Here is a 24,693-nt window from a genome sequence, read left to right on the forward strand (position 1 = left end):
GTGGAAATAGAACAAGTGATTGGCGCACAGTTTTACATCAGTAAAGGTGTGAGTCAGGGCTGTATCCTCTCACCATAATTATTCAATCTGTAGGCTAAGCAAACAATCAGAGTAGTTGGATTATATGAAGAAGAATATGGCATCAGAACGGAAGGAAGGCTTATCAAGCACCTGCAATATGCATATGATAACACCTTGCTAAGTGAGAGTGAGGAGGATTTGAGGTACTTTAGATGAAGATCAAGGATTGCAGCCCTCAATATGGATTACAACACAATGTAAAGAACACCGAAATCCTCACAACCAGATCCATAGGGAACAGCATGATAAGTGGAGCAAACATTAAAGTTGCCAATGATTTTGTCTTGCTTGGTTCCCATATAATAGTCCTGGAAACAGCAGTTAATTGATCAAAATGTGAGTTCCATCAAGCAAATCAACTGCACTAGATCTCTTTAAAATACTGAACAGCAAGGATGTTACTTTCAGGACTACAGTGCGCCTGGCCCAAGCCATGTATTTTTAATTGCTTCATGTGCATGTGAAACGTAGACATTGACTAAGGAAGACCAAAGAAGAGCCAAGGCAGTCAATTATGGTGCTGGAGAAGAATATTGAAAGTGCCATTAGCTACTAAAAGGACAAAGAAATATGTCATGGAAGACATGTGACCAAAGTGCTCCCTAGAGGCAAGGATGGTGAAACTTTATCTTACATATTATGGACATTTTGTCAGAGAGACCAGTCCCTAGAGAAGGACATCATGCTAGGCAAAGCGGAAGCGCAGCTAAAAGGAAGACCCTCATCGTGGTGATGGATTGGCATAGTGGCTACACCAATGGCCTCAAGCATTGGATTAATTATGAGGATGGTCAGTGTTTTGTTCTGTTATCCATAGGGTTGCTATAAATCAGAACTCATTGAATGACACCTAACAACAACACAGTAACATACAGTCTTTGGAAGATAATGAAATGTGGTCTAACACTAAGCCTTGAAAAGAATTACAGCCAGAAGCAAGAAGGGTGAGACTTTTTTCTTTTCTCACGTCCTTTGGACATGTTGTCAGGAGACATCAGTCCCTACAGAAGGCCATGGTCCTTAGAAAAGTAGATGGGCAGTGCAAAAGAAGGCCCTTGACACAATGGATTGGCACAGTGGCTGCAAAAGCTGTAAGGATTGTGCAGGACTGGATAGTGTTTCACTCTCTTCATCTGGTTGCTACTTGTCAGTGCTGACTAAATTGCACCTAACGAAAACAACATATAGTCTTTGGAGTCCTGGTGCACACAATGGATGAACACGTGTGCACAACAATGGCATTCACGATCCTGACTTCTTTCAATTGTCTCCTATTTCTGGAAATCTTGAACATCACACTTTTCTTCCTCTCTCCTCACGTATATTTTACCTTTGTCCTTTCCCATTATGACTTAAATGAACACTCTGCCTTTTATTTCTTCCCTGCCATCTTACTCTTATTCCAAAATTTTACAAATATATTCTGCATTGCCTCCTGCAATTTTTAGTTACAAACACTAGGTCAGAACATCAAATTAGCAGATAAAACTCTGCTATGATGCCATTTCACTAGTATGCCTCTGGTTCTTTTCTGAAGTATGACTTCACCAAGATTTTGTTGTTGTTGTCAAGTGCCATCGACCTTGACTCATATCGACCCTGTGTACAACAGAGCCAGACAGTTCCTGCAGCTGCACCCACCTCCCAAATTTCCCCATGTTCAAGCTCATTGTTGTAGCCACTGTGCTAATCCACCTTGTTGAAGGCCTCCCTTTTTTCATTACCCTTTTCCTTTCCAAGCGTGATGTGCTTCCCCTGGGACTGGTCTCTCCTGACAACATGTCCAAATATGTAAGTTGAACACTATCCTCCATCCCTCTAAGGAGCATTCTGGCTGTACATCTTCCAAGAAAGATGTGTTAGTCTGGGTTGGCTAGAGAAACAAATCCAGAGACCCTCATATGTGTGTAAAAGAGAGTTTTATATCCAAGAGTAATTATATATTAAGAAAACATCCCAGCGCAGTACAGATTAAGTCCATAAATTCTATATTAGCCCATAAATCTGATATTAGCCCAAATGTCCGATAATTGTCCACAAATTCTTCTACAGACTCAACCAGGATATGCAATGATGCTGAAAGCAGGAAGATCACAGGCCAGTGCGTGAAAAGTCTTATGGAAGCATCTCAGTGCTGGCCCCACTCTCCATGTGGCTCCTCCTGCTCCAGGGCTCTGGCTGCCATCAGCATAGTTTCATGTGGCTTGTCAACAGAATGTGAAGCAGAGAGAGTATGTGTCCCACCTCCAGAGAAGAAGAGAGGAGTTCCCAGTATCCTTAGGAGAAGGCCATGCCCACACAGAGGTATCATTGGCTATGACCTGATTGACAGGCTAGACTCCACCCCTTCACTCAAGTTGACAGGAGATGATGTAACTGCCCCAAATGATGTGTTTGTTCTTTTCATAGCCCCTGGTACTCTCAGTATTCTTCTCTAGCGCTGTATTCAAACACATTGTTTCTTCTTGGTCTTCCTTAATTAAAGTCCAAATTTCACATGCAAATGAGGGACGTGAAAATGCCATGGCTTTAGTCAGGTGCACCTTTAGTCCTAAAACAAGCTTTCTTCTCAGTGCTTTAAAGAGACCTTATGCAGCAGAGTTGCCCAATGAGATTTGCCATTTGATTTCTTGACTACTGTTTCCATCAACATCAACAATTATGATTTTTCACAGTAATTTATCTTAGGCATTATTTTGATTAGGATTTAATATACAATGAAGACCATCCTCTTAAATTGTGTGAGCCTTGACAAATAATCATTGAAGCATGGCCATGATGAAGAATCATGTTCCGAAAATCTACTCATAGGCCTTTCTAGTCAACACCTCTTGTCACTTTCAGTCTCTGGCAAACACTATTCCACATCTCTAAAGTTTCAGGATTTTCAGAATATCATAACTCAAAATCATATGTCATGTAACCTTTGCCTTTGTCACTTGGACAATGAGATTTCATCCACATGAAAATCAAGAGAAAATTAGGAAAAGAGAACATTTGGTCTGACAAGATTTGCTTTAGCAAATTGATTTCATTCCCTATACAATCCCTACAATTTATTTTATTCCTCCCATGAGTCATACCCTGTACTTGCTTCTTTAGTTGTATCACCCCATTCCATACAACCACCCAACCAAAAAAGTATTATTATTACCATTTTACAAATGATAATGCACTGCTACCAGAGCTAATAAATACTGTGACATATATTTCAGACCTAGGACTGACCAATCACAAAACTCTTTACTTTTTATTGCACTTTTGTTCCAAGTTTAATTTTAATTTCAATTTTAAATAAAAAACAAAGATTTTTTTAAATAACCAGATTATTGGTCATTAATTTGATCCCAATACTGATGAACCCTACAGGACAGAGAACTGCCCCATACAGTCCCCAAGGCTGTAATCTTTAAAGAAACAGACCTTTACATCTTTCTCTTGCACAGCAGCCAATGGATCTGACCAGCAAACTGTCAGTAAACAGCTGAATGTTTAACTAAAGCACCACTGGGCCTCCTGAATTGCTTAATAGAACCATGTGCTTAGAGTTCTCTTTTTCAAGCCCAACAACATAATCCCTATGCCATAATAATCAGAGAGGAGCTTATTGGGCTCTGTTTTAACTATCATAAAAGCTAGCAGGTGATAAAAAATTATTTATTTTTCATTCTGCTCTATATAATTCTATTCTCAAACGAGATGGCCTACTTTTTTATGTTTAAATCTATACATGTCCCCGCCATTATTAATAGACACGCTCTGTTCACAATGCAAATCACAAATAGATTGGAGTTCTGTTAGTTGTCTTGTATCTATTTTAACTATGTAAGTATGAGAATAATTGGTACATATTAAGATATTGCATGTAAATATCAAAATGGACTAATTAGGGCCTTAGTCCTAGCATTTCAGTGAATCAGGACGTCAGTTTGAATTGTAAAGCGCATTTTAAATCACATAAAGAAAATGCATATGCTTATAACTCATCAATAAATTTCTTTAATATTTTCATCTTTTAAAATAACATTAAATTCAGAATATAAAGAAGAAAATGAACAGAAAACTCTTTTTTTAAATCATTTTATTAGGGACTCATACAACTCTTATAACAATCCATAGAAAACTCTTGGCTCTTCAGAGCAATGTTCTTAGGAATTCAGACAGACCTTCCATCATCGTCTCAATCCCAAGTCACAGCTTTCAATGAACTATCTGTACTATCCATTGATATATTACAAATGCAACTTTAAATTTAAACATCATGAGTTTAAATCCTAGTTCACTTTTTTTGTGATCTTAGGTGATGTACTTTATGTTTTTGAATCTCATTCCTTGTCTCAGTTCATTTTATCAAAATAGTAATAACAAACTTCATATATCATAGGGAATTGTGCAACCTAACATTTTGGAACAAGATTAAGAATATTAAAATGCACATACATGTGTAGCGGGTATTTTGTGTGTATAAGAAGGAGGATATTATCTTAGCGCAAGCTCTACAACTGAATTTCAAGAGATTTAATCGAATTTTTATCTTCTGGAAGTTTTGTTTCCACAATTACATAATCTTGCCAAATCTCGTCAATGTTTCCATAAATTCTCCCAGGTGGTCTTATCCACACCTGATGAATGAATCCGGATTCTGCATTACCCTGATTCACCACATAGACCCTCCAGCTGTGTGTGCTGCCTCGCCATGTCATGGTTCTCTGCAACCCAGGAGGTTGATCAACAAGGACTTAGATTCTTGTGATGAGTGTCTTTTGTACTTCTGGAAAGGGAGAAGTTGAATGGCTCTCATCCCAGTGAACATGCATTTGAGAAAGTCCCAAAACTGAGTTACTTTGTACCATAATTATTATAAAATTAGTTTTACCTTTATATATTTGTAGCATCAAGCACCTACTGTGGATAGATCACTATATTAACAGTCTATGAACAGAACCACAATTTCCTCCCACTTCTGAAACTTTAGAGTTGTTTTCAGCTTGTCATGAATTACTGCCTTAAGGGCTTACTGCAAACTCTCACTGGGGAAAACTGCAAGCCTCCTTTTATTTTGGCTTTAAATATGCCCCACCATGATCACCACAACAACCCCAACTTTGTCAGTCTGGGTCGACTAGAGAAACAAATTCATAAACATGCATATGTGTATAAGAAAGAGCTTTATATACAAGAGCAATTGAATATTGAGAAAACATCCCAATCAAGTCCAGGTCAAGTCCATAAATCTGATATTAGCCCATATGTCTGTTACCAGTCTATAAATTCTTCTTCAGACTCAGGCAACACCTGCAATGATGCCGAATGCAGGAAGATCACAGGCCAGTGGATGGAAAGTCTTGTGGGTCCAGTGTGGTAGAAGCATCTCAGCACTGGCAAGTAACTCCTCAGCTCTAGGTCTATGGCTCCATCAGCCTGTCTCCATGTGGCTTGTCAACAGCAATGTCTCCCAGGGAGTGTTCCTGTGACCGGACCGCAGGCAAGCTATTTATCTCCTTATCTCCAAATGAGGTTATCAAGCTGTGAACAAGTGAAAGGCTAAATTCCACCCTTTCACTCTTAAGTCTCAAATTGACAACAGATTATGTAACTACCACACCAACATTACCAGACTTCTCTCATTGTGTCTGAATTTTGTGACACACCAACAGAGTTTTTATTAGGTTTGGGGATTTTTCTTCAGTGATATGCTTTCCAAATAAACTAACAGTTAAAATAAGGGTAGATGGTGTTATTTATTTTCACAATTAAGGTTTCTATAAGTCTCAGCTAAATTCCAGTTTTTATCTCCTCTACACTAACATAGACTGAGAATTGATAGTGTATGTAAAATGCTATTCTTAATAACACATATATAGTAGTAGTATCTAACTCCTCTTTAACGTTCTTCTGGAAAGTGGGGGAAAATTGTTTACTCCTTAGGCAAACAGGGCAGGACAGCCACCTTCCATGGTTCATGGCCCATGGAAGAAAGCTGATGGCTCAGCCATGGGACTGATGAAGCCATGACTGGTCTGTCTTTCCGCCTGAGATGAACTGACACTTGCCTCCTGTTCCCTGACCAAAGCTGGAGAAGGCAGCAGTCTGCAAACCTCTCAGTTCTTCATGCTCCTAGTTTCATCCTCCCCTCCTGCCTAGGAATAACATGGCTGGTGTGTTAATGCTTCTTTGTAAACCTTCAAATTGGGGACAGTCCTTTTGTATAACCCAATGTTTCTCAACCTGCCTAATTCTGCGACCCTTTAATACAGTTCTTCATGTGGTGGTGACCCCCCAACCATAAAATTACTTTTGTTGCTGCTTCATAACTGTTATTTTGCTTCTGTTATGAATTGGGCAACCCCTGTGAAAGGGTCATTCAACCCCAAAGCGTCGCTACCCACAGGTTGAGAACTGCTGGTATGAGCCTAGCATTAGTTGCAGGCTACGTGGCAGGAAGAGTATTTAAACATGCCCCCAATGAAATCTGGGCCTCAAGTGTCTCTTCGGGGGCCCCATGCCTCAACTGCATCTATCCTTTTTCTTTTCTGTACGTTTTCTGATTGCAGATCACACCTGTACTCTCGAATATGTTTGTAGCATAAGAGAAGAGCCGGCCTGCACACTGTATTACACTAGAAGGCAACGATGCTTTCAAGCTATGCAGCGTATCCCTTCATGATCTTTAAGACACTGCTATGATCAAGTTCTTGCTGAAGGTGATGAAAATTGAAACAAGTCCACGGGATTAAGAGACCAATGTGGAATATATTTCACCTAAATGTAAGACCATCTCAAAGAAATGATGCATATTAACATGAACATTAACAGCAACAACAACAAACCCGAAAACCAGATGCCTGTGAATGCCATCAAGGATATCATGCAGAAAGAAAGCAAAAACTCGTTTATAAAACAAGCACAGAAAGAAAATACTAAGATGGGTTTTAGAAGAGAATTTTAAACTTGCTCTTGAAATCAGAGTGGCTAAAATAAGTAGAAGAAATGATTAAGGAAAGACATTGAACAAAAGCTTCAGAAGGCAACTCAGGAAGACAAAGTGAAAACTTCCAATAAAATGTACAGAGACCTGGGATTAGAAAGCCAAAACAGGACAGGTTTACCATTTCTCAAACTGAAAGAACTAATGAAAAATTAAAACTCAAACCTCAAGTTGCAATACTGACTGGTTCTATGGACAAAATATGAAAGATGAATAAATAAGAATGGAGAAATACACAGAATCCTTGTATCACAAGAAGGGGTCAACCTTTAACGATCTCACAAGGCAGAATGGGGGCATGAACTGATGGTATTAAGAGAAGCCCAAGCAGATATGAAAGCTTTGGCAATCAGTTAAGGTGTTCTGAAACGTAGGTTTTTTAATGTTGGTTATCGATGCCAATGGATTAGGCAGGCTGCCATGTGGACAACTGACTGGAAGAGACCCATATTGCACCATGCCAAAGAAATGTGATACCACCAAATGCCTGGGTAATACATGGATACTCTTAAATCACAGACAAGTATATTTTTCTTTAAATATGTTTTTTAATGTTTGCATCAATAGGGAGCCACTAAAAAGGCTAGCCAGATTCAGAAGAGAACATGGCACCAAGAGTGTTCTTGCTGATGTCAGATGGGTCCTGGATGGATTCAGGGAATACTAGAAAAATGTTTACTTGAATTTTATTGATTAAGCAAAAGCATTGGATTGTGTAACGCATCATGTACAGCACTATAATGAATGCAAATTTGAGAAGACTTGATCTATAACCTATATGTAGAATCTGGAGTAGGAAAAATCATTCAAAAAGAACTCTTGGAAATATGGGATAACTACAAAGATATATATCATAGTTCCATCTACAGCTCATATAAATCTTTATATTGAGCAAATGCTTGAGAAACAGGACTGTATGAAGAAAAACATGATCAGAATTCAAGGGAGACTCACAAACAACCCATGACATAAAGATGAGAGAAACTTGCTTATTGAAAGTTAGGAAAACTTGAATCACTTACCAATGAAGACCAAACAAATAGCTTTCAGTGTGGGTAAAAAATAAGACAAAACTCTTCACAATTGGACCAATAAGTAACCATATGGTAATAGAGAAAATGTTAAAATTGTCAATAATGTCATATTTCTTGTATCCACAATCATTGCTCATCGCAGCAGCAGTCAAGAAACCCACGGCATTTCCAAACAATGTATTGCACTGGGTAAGTCTCATGCAAAGAACATTTTTTACAGTATTGAAGAATAAAATTTCGATTTAAGGACTAAGGTATGTATGCCTGACTCAAGTCATGATATTTCCAATTGATTCATATGCATGTGACATTGGGTAATGTAAAAAGAAGACCAGAGAAGGACAGCTGATCTTGAATTATGATGTTAGGAAAGTATATCAACTATATTATGGGCTACCTAAGAAGGCACACACTTCTGCTGGAAGAAATGCATCCAGGATGCTCCTCAGAATGGAGGATGGCAAGACGTTGTCTCCTGTATTTGGTACGTGATCAATGGGAGCAGTTCCTGAAGAAGGGCATCATGCTTGGAAAATAGGGGGTGAAAGAAAAAGAGGAAGAGCTTCAACAAGTGCAATATGGACTCAAACATTGCAATAGCTTCTAGGTTATGTAGAACCAGAGAGTATATCATTCTGTTGTACACAATCAATATGAGATGGAATCAACTGCATGGCACCTCACAGCAATAACAACATGCCCAAAGGTCATCACTGATTGTTTATTAAGAAAAAAATATTTTTTAGTAATAAAGATAAGTAATGTTTACGGAAAGAACAAATACAATTATATGCCTACAGGAAAAACCTTACCATTTGTGGTAGTTGGGTTTTATGCCAATTTCTATGGGGCCATATAGCGTCTGGGGTCTTAAAGTCTTGAAGGTAAGCAAGTGGCCATCTAGCTAAGAAGCAACAAAGCCCCCATGGAAGAACAACACCGGCCTGTGTGATCATGAGGTGCTGAGGAATCAGTTATCAGGCATAAAAGAACAAAAAATCATATCATTGTGTGCTCACTGCCATGATACAATCACTGAAGACAAATAGGTGCATAAGCAAATGTGGTGAAGAAAGCTGATGGTGGCCAGCTATCAAAAGATATAGAATCTGGGATCTTAAAGGCTTGAAGGTAAACAAGCGGCCATCTAGCTCAGAAGCAACAAAGCCCACATGAAAGAAGCACACTAGCCTGTGCGATTACAAGGTGTCAAAGGGATCAGGTATCAGGCATCATCAGAACAAAAAAGTCTTACCATGGTGAATGAGTGGGGGGAGTATGGAATGGAGACCCAAAACCCATTTGTAGGCCACTGGATATCCCCTTACAGAAGGGTTTTGGGGAGGAGATGAGCAAGTCAGGGTGTGATGTAGCAATGATGAAAAATACAACTTTCCTCTAGTTCCTAAATGCTCCCCCCACCCACCCACTATCATGATCCCAATTTTACCTTGAAAGTCTAGCTAGACCAGAGGATGTACCCTGGTACAGATAAGAACTGAAAACACAACGAATCCTGGGCAGATGATCCCTTCAGGACCAGTGGTGTGAGTAGTGATACTGGGAGGATAGAGAGAGGGTGGGGTGGAAAGGGGGAACTGATTACAAGGATCTACATGTGACCTCCTCCCTGGGGGACAAACAACAGAAAAGTGGGTGAAGGGAGACATCGGACAGGGCAAGACATGACAAGATAATAATTTATAAATTATCAAGGGTTCATGAGGGAGAGGGAGTGTGGAGGGAGGGGAAAAAATTAGGAGCTGATACCAAGGGCTTAAGTGGAGAGCAAATATTTTGGGAATGATGAGGGCAATGAATGTACAAATATGCTTTACACAATTGATGTATGTATGGATTGTGATAAGAGTTGTATGAGGCCCTAATAAAATGAATTTAAAAAAAAAAAAAAAGAAGAAGCAACGGTTAAGAGATCAGAGATTAAAAAAAATTTTTTTTTCTATGGGGCTGAAAGCATAGGAGTGGAATCTACCCTGTCAGTCGGGTCACAGTGTGGATTTTCATAAGAGAGAAAATGGATCTCGCTCTCTTGATCCTACCTTTGAGCTTTCCCACTTATGTGGATTCTGGGTATGTCTCCAGGGTGGTCCCATGAGGATTCCAAGCCTGGGAGTTGCCATAACCCTGCCATGTTCCCACGGATCGTGGCTTCTCAGGAGTCTGCACCCACCAGCTTGTGACTCACTTGTGAGTCTGAAGACCCCTCCAGTTTAGCATCAGACCCATGGGCTAGAGTTGGGCTAGATAGGGACATTTTCATGATATAAAATGATTTCTTGATATAAATTTCTTTCTTAAACATATATACAGGTCACTGGTTTTGTTTCTCTAGATCACCCAACATAACACACCATTTAGTGGATATATTTCATTTCCTAAAATGTATAGGAAAACAATCAAGATTGTAAATAATATAGGATTCCTTATTTTTTATTTCCTCAGACAATGAAACATTCAAAGTATAGATGAAATGAAACCAACATGGCTGAAACACTATGTGGTTCTTGTAGTTACCTTTGAGTCACTTACAACTCATGGTGACTGCATGTGTACAAAGTAGAAACTGCTCACTAGAATGTGGGGGCTGTGACTTTGGAAGCAGATTCCTAGGCGTGACTTCACAGGTGCTTCTTTGCGTGGGTTTGTAATGTTAACCTTTCAGCTAAGAATCACTTAACTGCGGTACTCAAGGGCTCATAAAACGGAAACCAAACTTACTGCCATCAAGTCGATTATGACTCGTGGTGACCTTGTAGGGCAGGCTAGAACTGCCCACACGAGTTTCTTCCTGAGACTGTCACAGCTTATAGGAGTAGAAGGCTCGGGCTGTGCTTTCAACCTGCTCACCTTTTGGAATGCAGCCCAACATGTAACCACTCCACCACCAGGGCTCATACACCTCTTTGAAATTGAATGCTATCATAGCAGCCAAGACCTATGAAAAGTATATTCTACCAAAGAGCTCTAAAGAATCAGTGGTACTGAATTTAAAGAGACCACGAGTCAAGCATGAAGATGATCTTATTTTGGTTGAGAGAAAAAAAGTTGGACAGCTGTGTTAGTCAAGTCTTTTCATAAAATGTTGGGTCAATGAGATGAATATGGGCAAAGATTCAAAGTTTTCATAGAAGCAACGACTTTCAAAGCCTAATCAGAACTCAGAAGATTAAAATACATTTTGTAAAAAGAGTTGACATTGTAATTGAACAGATGCAGTCGTGAAAAATAGAAAAAATATTGACACAGGACAGGGCAGTGTTTCATTGTGTTTTACATAGTGTCACCTGGAGTCAGAACCAACTGTAAAGCACCTGCCAACAACAACAATAACAACAAATTACGTGAAGTCCTCTCCACAGCATGCACATAACTGTGTCACACTGCAGGAAAAAAATATTCTATTTGACTTTATGAAATGAATTTGATTCTCCTCAAAATGAAATATCATATTTGCTTTGAACTAACATTTTTTTTCATTTTAAATTATTCAGAAAGACAAGCTACATCTCTGGAATAGTTTCATTATATGTAACCAAATAAGTTTTTCTTATAAGAAATGTCATTCCCAAATTAACAATGATGAAAGATGAAGGGATTTAATATTTCCATCTCAATGTCAGTTTAAATATGTGGGCTTTGTATCAAGACTTTGCTATTATAATATCAAGTTTCTTATGCGATCATGATCTTTTCATATAGGTTAATCATATTTCCACAATCACAGTAAGTTTTATCAATCTTTTAGGGCCAGAGGAATGTAATAAATATTATGACAATAAAAAGTCTTAATATTTCCAGTAACCATACTCAGGTTAATATTTGGTGACCTTGGAGTTAAGGTTTTTCTATTGATCTGCAGTCTTGTCTGTAATTGATCCATTTCAGTCTGTGCATGCCAGGTTAAATTAAACCCACAGACAATATAATCTTAATTGCAGCCCCAGGTTTCACATGGTGAAGAAGATCCATATAAGACAACTCAGTTTTGTGTTTGGAAAACAGCTGTGTGCTTATTAGTAATGATGTGCTTTGACAGGCTCTGATCATCATAAAGATAGCCTATTATGGAAGTGAAGTCAAATATTTCTGGATGCATATTTGGCACTGAGGCCTCCTTCTCTGCCATCATTCAGAAAATGTTACTGCTCTGACGGTATGTCGTTGACTTTTAGTAATTTTTAAAGTGTATACTTATATATTTGTATTAAATTGTGAGCATTATTAACTTATTACAGATGGTTAGCGTGATTCCTAGTGGCAATTACTTACTTAAATGTAGACTGAGATGGTAATTAGGCAAAATAATGTTCAATAAATAGCTCCTGGTGCTATCTAAGCAATACAAGCTTCAATTTAAAATGCGTAGCCACTTTTCTCCATAGCCCTATACCTTCCAATGAATGGCATATTGAATGTCAGTATCCCAGCTCAGTGGGAACTTAGAAATTGGCTCTGGAAAGTTCTTAATCTAAGACTTAAGAGATATAGAATTGTGACCATGTAGATTTCTTTTCTGCGTTTGCTTTCCTTTGATGGGCTCACATCCAAAGGGCCTCTCTCAGGGAACAAACGACCTCCATCTAGGAAAGGTGAAAGCCACCTATCTTCTGTGACAGTTGTCTTGTGTGTGTGCCCACATGGATCCCATTGGAACATGTGTGCGGAGTTTAGCCTGTCAATCAGGCCGCAGCTTCATTGGAGGGTGACCAGGATAAATGACTCTTCCTCATTCTCCCTGGAGATGGGCTATTGCACCCTCTCTTCTTTCACCTTCTTGTTGACAGGCCACATGGACCCCAGCTGATACCTGCGAAAGCCCTGGAGTTGCCTGTACCCCCACCAGATCCACAAAATGTTTCACCCACCAACCTGTGATCTTCCTGCATTTTGCATCATTACATGTGGTGTATGAGTCTGAAGAGGGATTTATGAACTATTATTGGACTTGTGGGCTAATATCAGACTTGTGGAATTGATCTGGGATATTTTCTTAATATACAATTAGTCTTTGATATAAAGCTCTTTCCTATCCTATCTGAGTGTCTCTGAATTTGTTTCTCTAGTTAACCCAGCCTAACACCTCTTCCAAGTAAAAATGGAAAACAACTGGTTTCTGCATGAAAAGGAGAAATGATATTTGTTTTGTGATCATTGATATCATCTCCAATATCCACTATCCGTTACCAAAAGGTAGGGGATACCACCAGGATGGGAAGATGAGGGGAGGAGACGTGGGGGGGGGGCAGGGAGGAAGGGGGAACCAATTGCAATGATTGATGCATAATCCCAATCCCCTCCCTGGGGATGAACAACAGAAATCTGGGTGAGGGTAGACAGCAGATGGTGTAAGATATGAAAACAATAATCATTTATCATTTATCAAGAGTCACAAGGGTGGGAGAGGCGGAGGGAGAGAAAAAAGAGGAGCTGATATCAAGGACTCAAATAGAAAGTAAATGTTTAGAAAATGATGGTGGCAACGCATATACAAAGAGGCTTGATATAATTGATGTATGGATGTTATAACAGATGAAAGAGCCCAATAAAATGATTTTTTAACTGAGTGCAAGAAAGAAGAAAATGTTTTAAAAATGACTGTTGTGTTGATTGTACAACTCTTTTTTATATAATTGAACTATTGTGTGAGATGTGAATTATATGCCAATAAAGCTGTTTAAAAAGAAGAGGGGAAGCACAAATTACAATGATAAAAAAGGAAATTGTTGTCTTTTTTAATCATAAAAGTAATCAAGGCTCACTTCAAAATTAAGAACTTCCAGGGAGAAGGCAAAAATAAATATTTGCTAACAATTTGAAGTATCTTCATTTATTGCCTTTAATGAAAAAGGTTTTATGATTTACATAGCTACAAGCATGATATACATGAAATATTTAAAATAAAATCACGACATAATAAAGTTCTATTACATAATTTTAAAGCAATATTTGCCTCAACAATTTTATATCCACGAAGCACGTATGTTCTGTCATACAAAATGCCAAAAGACTTCATGGAAAACATTGAAAGCAATCTTCTCTCCAAAGTTACAATTATCTGCTCTTCCTTGTTTTTGTTTCTACATTTCATGTGACATATTTTACCACGGTTTACTTAGGTAATCTCCCCACCAACAACTTTGTTTCTTCGCAGTATTTTGCTATATATAAGAGAGGTGAACTTATTGTCAGGATATTCTCTTTTCCATCTTTTGATTATTTTTTGGAAAAAGTCTTAAAAGGTATACTTAAGAGGCAAGAGGAACCAGTTCATGGAGGTAGGTAGAATTGTCAGTGGGTTGGGATGCAGGCAGGACAAAAACTAATAAGCATCCCAGGCGGAGGAAAGAACACGCTCGTGTTTTGGAGAGTTCTTTCAGGCTGTTGCACACCTAGGGTATGCCAAGTCTCTGATTCAAAGTCTTCTGATGAGCTTTCCTCCGCTTCTACAGAGGTCACTGTCAGTATCCACACCCCAAAGCCCATGTCAGCACGGTGATTCTGACTCATGGCAGCCCTAGAAAGAGAGTGGAACAGTTCCACATGGTTCCCAAGGCTGTAACCTTTATGGAAGTACACAGCCTCCTCTTTCTACTACCGGCTGACTAGTGGCTTCAATCACAGCAAGCATTTTAACCATCTCACCACCAAGGCTGTTGACTTTGATTATAGGTATACTAAATCACATTAGAAGTGTTAGAAATGGTCACATTTTGTAGGGAAAGTGGCACTGTAATTGCCAATAGTTATTATGAGCCAGGGCGGCAGGCTGAAAACCATCTGGAAGATCAGCTACAATCATTTGGATTCATAAAAGATGTCTGTTAACTGGGGACGGGTGGGGAAAGGGGAAACCGATCACAAGTTTGGATATGTAGGCCCCAAGGGGGACGAATAACAGAAATGAGGGCAACAGGAGACAATGGAAAGTATAAGGCATGACACCATGATAACAACAATAATAATGCATAATTGATCGAGGATTCATGAGGGTGGGAGTGTGTGGGAGGGAGGGGCAAAAAGAGGAGCTGATACCAAGGGCTCAAGTAGAAAGAAAGTATTTTGGAAATGTTGATGGCAACATAAATACAAGTGTGCTTAATACAATTGAATGATGGGTCATCATAATATCATAAGATTTGTAAGAGCCCCACAATAAAATTATATCTATAAAGAAATCTGTTAACTATCAAAGGTGAGAATGTTCTTCTTGGCCTTAGATCAGTGGTTCTCAACCTCCCTAAAAATATGATCCTTTAATACAGTCCCTCATTGCTACTGCATCTCTGTAATTTTGCTACTGATATGAATAGGGTGACCTCTGTGAAAGGGTCATTCGACCCCCCAAAGGGGTTGTGACCCACATGTTGAGAACCGCTGTCTTAGATAATCAGAAAAGTCAGACTGCTTAAGTAAGGCCACAGAAATGAGATCATCTCCTGAGTCCTAGCCAACTCTAAAATCCTGCACGCAATACTCAGACAATCTAAAGGTTTCCCTGACTTTAATACTGCTTGACACAAGGCTGGTCTAATTACTTCATATATATATATATATATATATATATATATATATATATATATATATATATATATATATATATTCCAATATATTTAATAAAAGAAGACTAAGCTAAGCAGAGGTGCCTATCAGCAAAACGGACTTCAAACATACTTCTCACAGTTAAGCCTTCTAAGGAAGAGGGGGTGAGTGTAGAGCAGCTAATTCAGAGTACCCAAGCAAACATGCTAAAACCAAGTGGATCACGGCCTCTTCAGCTTCCATGGCCATCGTAGCTTCCACACAGCCTGGGGCTCTGATGAACAACCTAGATGTTTTGTTTGTCAGAAAGTTCACACTTTACTTACTAAATGGCAAACAAGAGACTAGCAGCTACATTGAAGCAAATATGCTCCTCTTGCCCTGTGGACCAGTCTTTCCAATTATTCTAGCACAGATTTGCATTAGAGTTTAATGAACGGAAACTCCTATAAATAGCATCTAGTAGGCAGGGAGTACAAAGACCACATATGGATGCTGAGAATTACCAGGCAGCCTCCCAACCTTAAAGCCCTCTAAGGAGCCCCGTCGTTCAAGTTTCTCAGTTGATCAGACTTCCTGCAATTCCAGTGAACAGACCAATTAAAGGCCTCCTCTGAAGCACATTTTCTTAGCTTGTTCTGATAGACTCATTTTCATAGACGTCAAATATGTATGAACCCTGACCAAGACAGTGTGCTTATTCACGTGTATGTTTTCTGACCAATGAGTCGTGGGTTAGATGCACAATTTGATGATTAGATCAGTTTTGTAAGCTGTTTAAAGCGGCCTCAGATATAGATTTATGTTCTAAAACACCGTCACTGTACAGAATAATGTGGATCACCAGTGCATACCAACAGTCATTCTAAAAGAAACCACTAAGTCTGGCTTCTTTGATTATTTCCTAAAAGCAAACACTTTGCTGTTTTTTTAGGAAAGGGGAGATTAAGGGGTGTTAATTCTTTGTGGTTGCTGTTGCTTGAATTAGGAGAGGAAAATTAGAAAGACCATAGATTGGAATCCTTGAGAAAACACAGTCCACTTTTTAGGTCTGAAGACCTCAAATCCATGATATATAATAGATGTCTAATAGAATTTAGAGCAGTGGTTCTCAACCTGTGGGTCATAACCCCTTTGGGGGTAGAACAACACTTTCACAGGGGTCGCCTAAGACAATTGGAAAACACAAATTTCGGTTGGTCTTAGGAACTGAGACACCACTCCACTGTCTCCAGGCGGGTCCACCCACATGCAGGTCCACCCCACATATGAACATCCAGTGTGAAGACTGTTACCCATGCTACAACATGCTTCAAGACAAAGTTTCATTTATTTGTCATTAGAAATCAATATTTCCCAATATATAATTACATATTGTTTATGTGATTAATCACTATGCTTTAATTTTGCTCAATTTGTAACAATGAAAATACATCTTGCAGATCAGATATTTACATGATGCTTCATAATAGCAGCAAAATGACAGTGATGAAGTAGCAATGAAAATAATTGTATGGTTGGGGGGTCACCACCACATGAGGAACTGCATTAAAGGGCCGCGGCATGAGGAAGGTGGAGAACCACTGCTCTGGAGTATCTAAAAGTAAGACTCTGTTCAATTGGGGGCATAGAAGGGAAGGGAGAGTGTCTTTCCATGGATAACATCCCTAGATACTTAAAAGTAATTATAATTCCTCCCCTCTAATTTTAATATTATCTCCCAGTAACATCAGAATGCACATTCCATTTAAAATATGTTCAAGTCCCATAAGTAGATTTGTCCATTCAGTTTGACAAATATCAACACCGTGAGTGTTTTGAGTGATATACAAACACCATCCTAATTGCAATCATGCAAACATATGTATATTTATATATATACTATATATACAAATATATAGATTTATATTTATATATAAATATATATTTATATATACAAATATATATACACAATTTTCAGCTGTTAGAAAATTATATTTGGATACATATATACTTAAGTAGTTCACTATAGTTGTATATAGGGTTAAAAACAGGATGTTACCTTGAGAAATATATTGCATTTATATGATGTATATACAATGCATCTATAATATACATCTACATATACACATGAAATGTGTGTTGCTTTGTGCAACAGTATGACATTGATGGTTTCAAATTATCATGGAAATTGGCAAACACTACCAATCAGGAGTCAGTTTTTAAATTCTCAACAAATTCCCGGGAGCTCTGGTGGCATAGACGTCATATTTGGGGGGCTAAAAACAAGGTAAGCAGTTGGAAAGCACCCGTTGCTCTGTAGGCACAAGCCATCAACAGTTACAGTCTCAGAACCCCTCACAAGTATTCAATTCTGCCTTGTAAGGTTGATGGGGGTGGGGCAGTTACATAATCTAGTGTCAACTTGAGACTATTAAGAATGAAGGGGTGGAGTTTAGCCTGTTATTTGGGTCACAGCTTGATGACCTCTTTTGGAGGTCCTACAAAAATAAATCACTCACTAGAGGAGAGACACAAGCCCTGTGAGACATTCCTGTTCACAAGCCACATGGAGTTCTGCTGAAGGAGCCAGAGCTCTGGAGCTGGAGGACCCACATGGAGACCCACACCAGTGCTGAGATGCTTTCACCACCACTGGATCCACAAGACTTCCCACCCACTGCCCAGTGATCTTCCTGCACTCGGCGTCATTATTGAAAGGCTGCATGAGTCTAAAAAGGAATGTATGGGCCTTTATCGACATAAAGGGTAATATAGGACTTAGGGACTTTATCTAGACTGGACTTGGATGTTGTCTTAATGTACAATTGCTCTTTCATTTAAAGTTCTCTCTTACACACTTGAGTGTGTATGAATTTGTGTCTGTAGTCTGGACTAACACAGTGGGAATCAACTGAAAGGCAGTGAGTTTTGAGTTTTAACAAGTTCCCAGATAATGACAATGCTATTGGTACTGCGATGATAGTACATTTGAGATAACTCAAGGACAATTATTTCTAACTTAAGTTGAAAATGAGCAAACATGCATTGAGCTCAGACATCACTTTGCCTTTAGCCTCACACACATGCATATTATATAAGTTTCAACCACAGGCTTATATACCACAGCTGGTTCATGGCTACACCAACACTCTGACCCAGACAGGGGCTTACTGCACATAACACAGTAGCAAAGGGGTGGCAGTATTCCATTCTTGGTAGAGACTTGCCACTTAGATGCTTGCAATTAATGTTCTGATCCATTTAATTCATTCATGTATTGAACCGCTCCTCTGTGTTAAATGTTTTATACTGGCTACAAGAATCCTGAGATTTGCTATTGCTCTTTTACAGATGTAGAAACTAAGATTCATACATATTCCTGGCAGTCTGAATCAGTTGAGCACTATATTAAAAATTACTTTGCTTCTACCTACCATAAAGTCTAACACTGTTATTTATCGCAAATCACCTCTCCTGATAACAGAATCGCTTACATGACTAAATGACTAACTAGTTCAATTTTTTTCAGGTTGCTGCTAGCCTTAAAGCAGGTGTCAGCGGCCATCCATCTTTCTTCAAAGAACCACCATGTTATTCCCTAGTCATTTTTTCTTTACCTTGTCTGTGAATCCCCTTCTTGTTATCATGGAATGACAATGGAGCCGTTTTCTAGCAATTCTCAACCATGAAGCAGCAGTGCAATCAAGTATTATTTGAATTCTTGGGGTGGGAGGGAATCTGTAGCATAAGATTCAAGCTCTCTTTCTCTACTCAGGCTAATAATATCTCAACATTCAATCAGATCCCAGACATCAAAGCCCCAGAATGCATGTAGATGCTTTTCATTGTAAAGGGACAGGCTTTAAAGTCACCGAGAGAACAAAAAGGAATGAAAACAGATGCAAACCCAGAGCTGTTTCTCTATGCTTTATTACTATTCATACCAGCACAACATGAATGCCCTAGATGCTTATGTATTCAGGGCCATGGTAGGTTCTGAGTAGACAAAGATGAATAAGTTGGTGACATTGACTCCTAAGAGGTTGCTACACACTCCCTGGGCTGACAGAAGCTAGAATCTTTGATAAAAATAAGACACATCAGATTCAGTTACAAGGAGCTATGTGTACACGCATCTGAAAATTAAAATAGTTTTAGCAAACCAGTAACAATACTTGTAGCCTAATCTTTGGACAAGCTGTCAGGAGAGACCAATCCCTGGAGAAGGGCATCGTGCTGGAGAAAGTAGAAAGGGGTCCGGAAAGAGGAAAGCCCGTGGATTTTCACGGTGACTGTGACCATGGCTCAAACGTGAGAACAGCTCTGAAAATGGGTCGCCTTTTGTTCTGTTGTACACAGGGTCGTGACCACCTCCACAGCAGCAAACAATAGCAACAACATTTTTTATAACTCCTACTAATCAATATAAGAAGTCTTGGTGGCACAAATATGTAATTGCCCCACTGCTAACCCAAAGGATGACAATTCCCAAAATGCAGCTATCCCAGGGGAGAACAACTTGGCAGTCTGCTTCCATAAGTGTCCAGGTAAGGACACTGTGGGGGGATTGTACCTTGTTACAATTGTATCCCAATCCATCCGTCCATCCAGACACCCACATGGGGTGGATGTCGGTTGGGGAAAAAAAATAAACAACTCCATGGCACCCAACAAAAACAATTTCTCAATTTTCCTGGGGGAAAAAAGAGAGAGAGATTAGAAAGGGCAAAGACAAATTCTGCGTGAGTAGAGAGGAGGAGTCAGTGTTAAACCGTCTTGTGAGAGTGGGAAAACATCTTGATCCAGGACTCCAGTGACCTCTGAAAGGTTTTTGTAAGGAACCAAAGCTTCACGTAGCGGGGGCTGGGGGAGAGCATTTCATCGTTTCATCTTCAGGAAACAAGAAAGGTGAATCAAAAGAATGGAAATATGAATCTGGAATGAGAGACTACCCTTGCTCTAGCATCTCAATGATGTCGTAACTTTAGTCCTGCACCTTCCCCAGTTCTGCTTTCCTGGTGGCACCAATCGAAGGAGCCCCGGTGATGCAGGGGGTAAGCGCTCAGTGGCAAGCAAACGGTCCACTGTTTGAACCCACCACCTGCCCAAGGAGATCAAGAGGCCAATCTGTTTCTGTAAAGATTGCTGTTGTTGGCAGATGCTATTGAGTTGCTTCTGACCCACAGCGATCCTATGCACTGCACGAGAGAAGGAAGCATTTCCCGGGCACTGCACCATCCTCACGAGTGTGCCTATGCTTGAACCGCCCATTGAGGGCCTTCTCTTCTTTACAGCCTCTACCTCCCCAAGCATGATGTGCTTCTCCACAGATTGCTATCTTCTAACAATTTGTTCTAAGCATATAAGATCAACTCTCTCCGTCCTGGCCTCTAAGGAGCTCTGTGGCTGTATTTCTTCTGACAGATTTGTTTGCTCTTTTAGCAGTAGATGGTGCGTTCAATATTCTTCATCAGCACCAAATTCAAAAGCATTGTTCCTTCTTTAGTCTCCCTTCTTCAATGTCCCACTTTCACATGCAAATGAGGCAATTGAAAATACCCTGGCTTGGGTCAGGTGACCTTAGTCCTCAAAGGAAGCTCCTGCTTTTCCACACTCTAATGAGGTCTTGGGCAGCAGAATGATCTCCTAACTGCTTTTCTATGAATGGTGATTAGGGATCCCAGAAAGACACAATCCTTCTCCACTTATCATGACCTGTAGGTCCAATTGTGAAGATCTGACTCTTCTTTAAATTGAGTTGAAATTCATATTGAAGGCTGTCATCCTTGATCTTCATCAGCAAATGCTTCAAGTCCTCCCCGCTTTCAGCAAGCCGTGTGCCATGCATACACCTGGGTTGTCAATAAGCCTTCCTCCACCCTGATGCCACATTCTTCTTCATGGATGCCAGCTTCTCAGATGACTATCTCAGCATCCAGATTGAACAAGCATGGTGAGAGGATACGGCCCTATCACACAACATCTCTGATCTTAAACCACACAGTATTCCATTGTTCCACTCACACAATTGTCTCTTGATCCATATACAAGTTCTGAATAAGCACAAGGATGTGGTCTGGAATTCCCATTCTTCTCAGAGTCATCCACAGTTGGTTATGATCCAAACAGTGGAGTGCTTTTGTATATTTAATAAACCACAAATACACATCTTTCCAGTCTTCTCTGCTTCCCGTCAAGATCCATGTGACACCAGCAAGGACATCCCTTGTTCCACATCCTCTTCTGAATCTGGCCTGAATCTCTGGCAGCTCCCTGCCAATGTACTGCTGCAACCACTGTAAGGAATGCAACCTTGGGAACCCCGTTGGGAAGTTGTGTTCTGTAAATAGGGTCACTCGGAGGGTTTAGGGTTTCTACCTGTGATACTTGTTCATTTAAGATCATATTTAAAAGGTAGTTGATGACCCTAAAAAAGTCAACTAATAGAGTCCTTTGACACCGTTCTACTCGCAGAGAGCTATAGTGTGAGAAACTCATGGAGGCAGTTCTCCCCTGTCTCTTTATGAGTCAGCATGAACTCCACGGCAGTGGGCGAGAGTGAAAGATCTTTTTTTTAAAAGATTGTGAAACTGAAGAGAACGTATAACAATAAAAATTGGACCATTCATCTTAGTGAAGTAGAATGATTCCAAACAGGTTCTCTTATCCTGGTTTCTGGTGAACTTCAAAGGTGCATTTTTCTCTTGACTTTCATCATTTTATCTTTTCTGGTTAAACATATCGAACTATATCCCATGAAAAAATGCTCTCTTTTAATCGTTAAGGCCGACACTCATCAAGGTTTTCTTTCCAAGACCTCCTCTACAATGGAGTGCACAGCCAGAAGCACCTTCTACAGCACTGGCGACGCCGTCTGTAGAAATATTGCTCCAGAATACAAACAAAGGGAATCAGAATCAGGGGATTCCCTCAAAGAAGCCTGGGAATAAAATTAGGGTACAACTTTCCATGGTCTTCACAATCTTATTTAATATCAAGCGCCATGATATTTCCCTGTAAATATTACCAAGAAGTGCTTACTCCATCTCCATGCAAGCGCACAGTTGTCGGTCAGTCTGTCATACTGTGGCAGCTTGCCTCTGGCTGTGAGGCTGAAACTTATGCCACAAACACTGCAAATGCCAGCAGGGTCACCCGTGGGGAATAGGTTTCAGCAGACACTCAAGACAAAGGAAAAAGTGGGATGAAAGAAGTAGGTGTCTACCTCTGAAACATGGGTAACTAAAAACCTTCTCATTAAAAAGAAAGATGGCCGGGCATGGAGCCAGAAGATGAGCCCCTCACGCTGGAAGGCATTCAAAATTAAGTTGGGGAAGAGTTGCATCTTCAAAATAGAGTCAACCGAATGAGGATGATGGGTCAGGGTGCTCTGGACCTTTATTTGCTGATGGAGCATGACTCAGAATTAGAAGAAACAGCTCTCAACACCCATGACTAACCAGGTATAGAATATGAAAATTGTAAAAGTGGAATTCATCAAACATTAAATTGAATGCCCATGATCAATATCCCAGGTATTAATGAGCAAAAAATAAACTGATTGGCCATTTTGAATTGAATAATCATATGGTTTACTATGCAGGGTATGACAAATTCAAGAGAAATAGCATCAATGCATAGTTAAAAAGAGTATTTCAAGATATATGTTGAAGTGTGATGCTCTCTGTCATATGATATAATATCTATACATTGAAAATGAAATCAAATTAACACAATTATTATTCAAATTTACACACCAACACCAAATCTAGAGATGAAGGCATTGGATTTTTATTAAATCTGAAATTGACCAAATGTGCAATCAAGTTGCGTTGGTCATGGCTGGTGATTGTACTGTCAAATTTGAGAGTGAAGACAGTTGAAAAACATGACCTGGAGTACAGAAGCTCACGGGAGATTGCATGAAAGCATTTTGCAGGGACACCTCGCTCGCCCGCCACGCTCTCCTCGACCTTCTCCGCTCGCCTGCCGGTCCTCGCCCACCATGGCCACCATTGAGCAGTTCGTGGGAAGATGGCGCCTGGTGGACAGCAAAGGCTTTGATGAGTACATGAAGGAACTAGGAGTGGGAATGGCTCTTCGGAAAATGGGGGCGATGGCCAAGCCTGACTGTGTCATCACTTGTGATGGCAAAGCCCTCACTGTGAAAACGGAGAGCACTTTGAAAACCACACAGTTTTCTTGTAACCTGGGAGAGAAGTTTGAAGAAACCACAGCTGACGGCAGAAAAACTCAGACTGTCTGCAACTTCACAGATGGTGTTTTGGTTCAACACCAGGATTGGGATGGGAAGGAGAGCACAATAACCAGAAAATTGGAAAATGGAAAATTAGTGGTGGAATGCGTTATGAACAATGTCACCTGTACTCGGACCTACGAAAAAGTAGAATAAAATTTCCATCATCACTTGGACAAGAATTAGCTGAGAAGGAACAAGCTCAGTTCAATGAGCAAATCTCCGTACTGCTTTGTTGTCGATGTATTCCATTACTTCGATCACACACGTTTTACATGCAACTCTTTCCAAGTGTTGACTTGATTAGGATCACCCCTCTGATGAATAAATGAATGTGTTTGTGCTAATAAAAAAAAAAAAAGAAAGTATTTTGCAGGACCAACAACTTCTTCAGTACAAATACCCCTTTTCAGCAGCATAAATGATTACTGTCCATGCAGACTTCACCAGCTAGAATAAATCAATTTCACTAAAACTACGAAAAGAGAAAATGAAGAAACTCTATATCACCCACCAATATGAGACCAGGTTCAACTGAACTAGACCACTAACTGCTGACTTACAAGTTCAAATTAAAAGTGATTATACCTGCCTGAATTTAGAGACAACCTGGAGAAGATGGTTGATGCATTCAGCACGAATACTGAAGGCCACAGTAACTGTAGGACAACATTAAGAACACCATGTATGTAGAAAGCAAAAGCCCATTAAAAGACAGAAAAGAAAGAAAAGACCAAAGTTGACATCAGAAGAAACTCTAATATCTGCTCTTAAACGTAGAATAGCGAAAT

General features: G+C 39.7%; 1 protein-coding gene across 1 annotated transcript; it reads left to right on the forward strand.

Annotated features, from left to right (window-relative positions):
- The first annotated feature begins 23,602 nt into the window (after positions 1 to 23,602).
- LOC142424171 (fatty acid-binding protein 5) lies at positions 23,603 to 24,240 on the forward strand. The gene has a single exon (XM_075529273.1). It carries the CDS (start codon positions 23,651 to 23,653, stop codon positions 24,056 to 24,058), a length of 408 nt encoding a protein of 135 aa, XP_075385388.1. The 5' UTR covers positions 23,603 to 23,650; the 3' UTR covers positions 24,059 to 24,240.
- Positions 24,241 to 24,693: the final 453 nt, after the last annotated feature.

Source organism: Tenrec ecaudatus, chromosome 13 (genome assembly GCF_050624435.1).
Source record: "Tenrec ecaudatus isolate mTenEca1 chromosome 13, mTenEca1.hap1, whole genome shotgun sequence".
NCBI classification, from domain to species: Eukaryota; Metazoa; Chordata; class Mammalia; order Afrosoricida; family Tenrecidae; genus Tenrec; species Tenrec ecaudatus.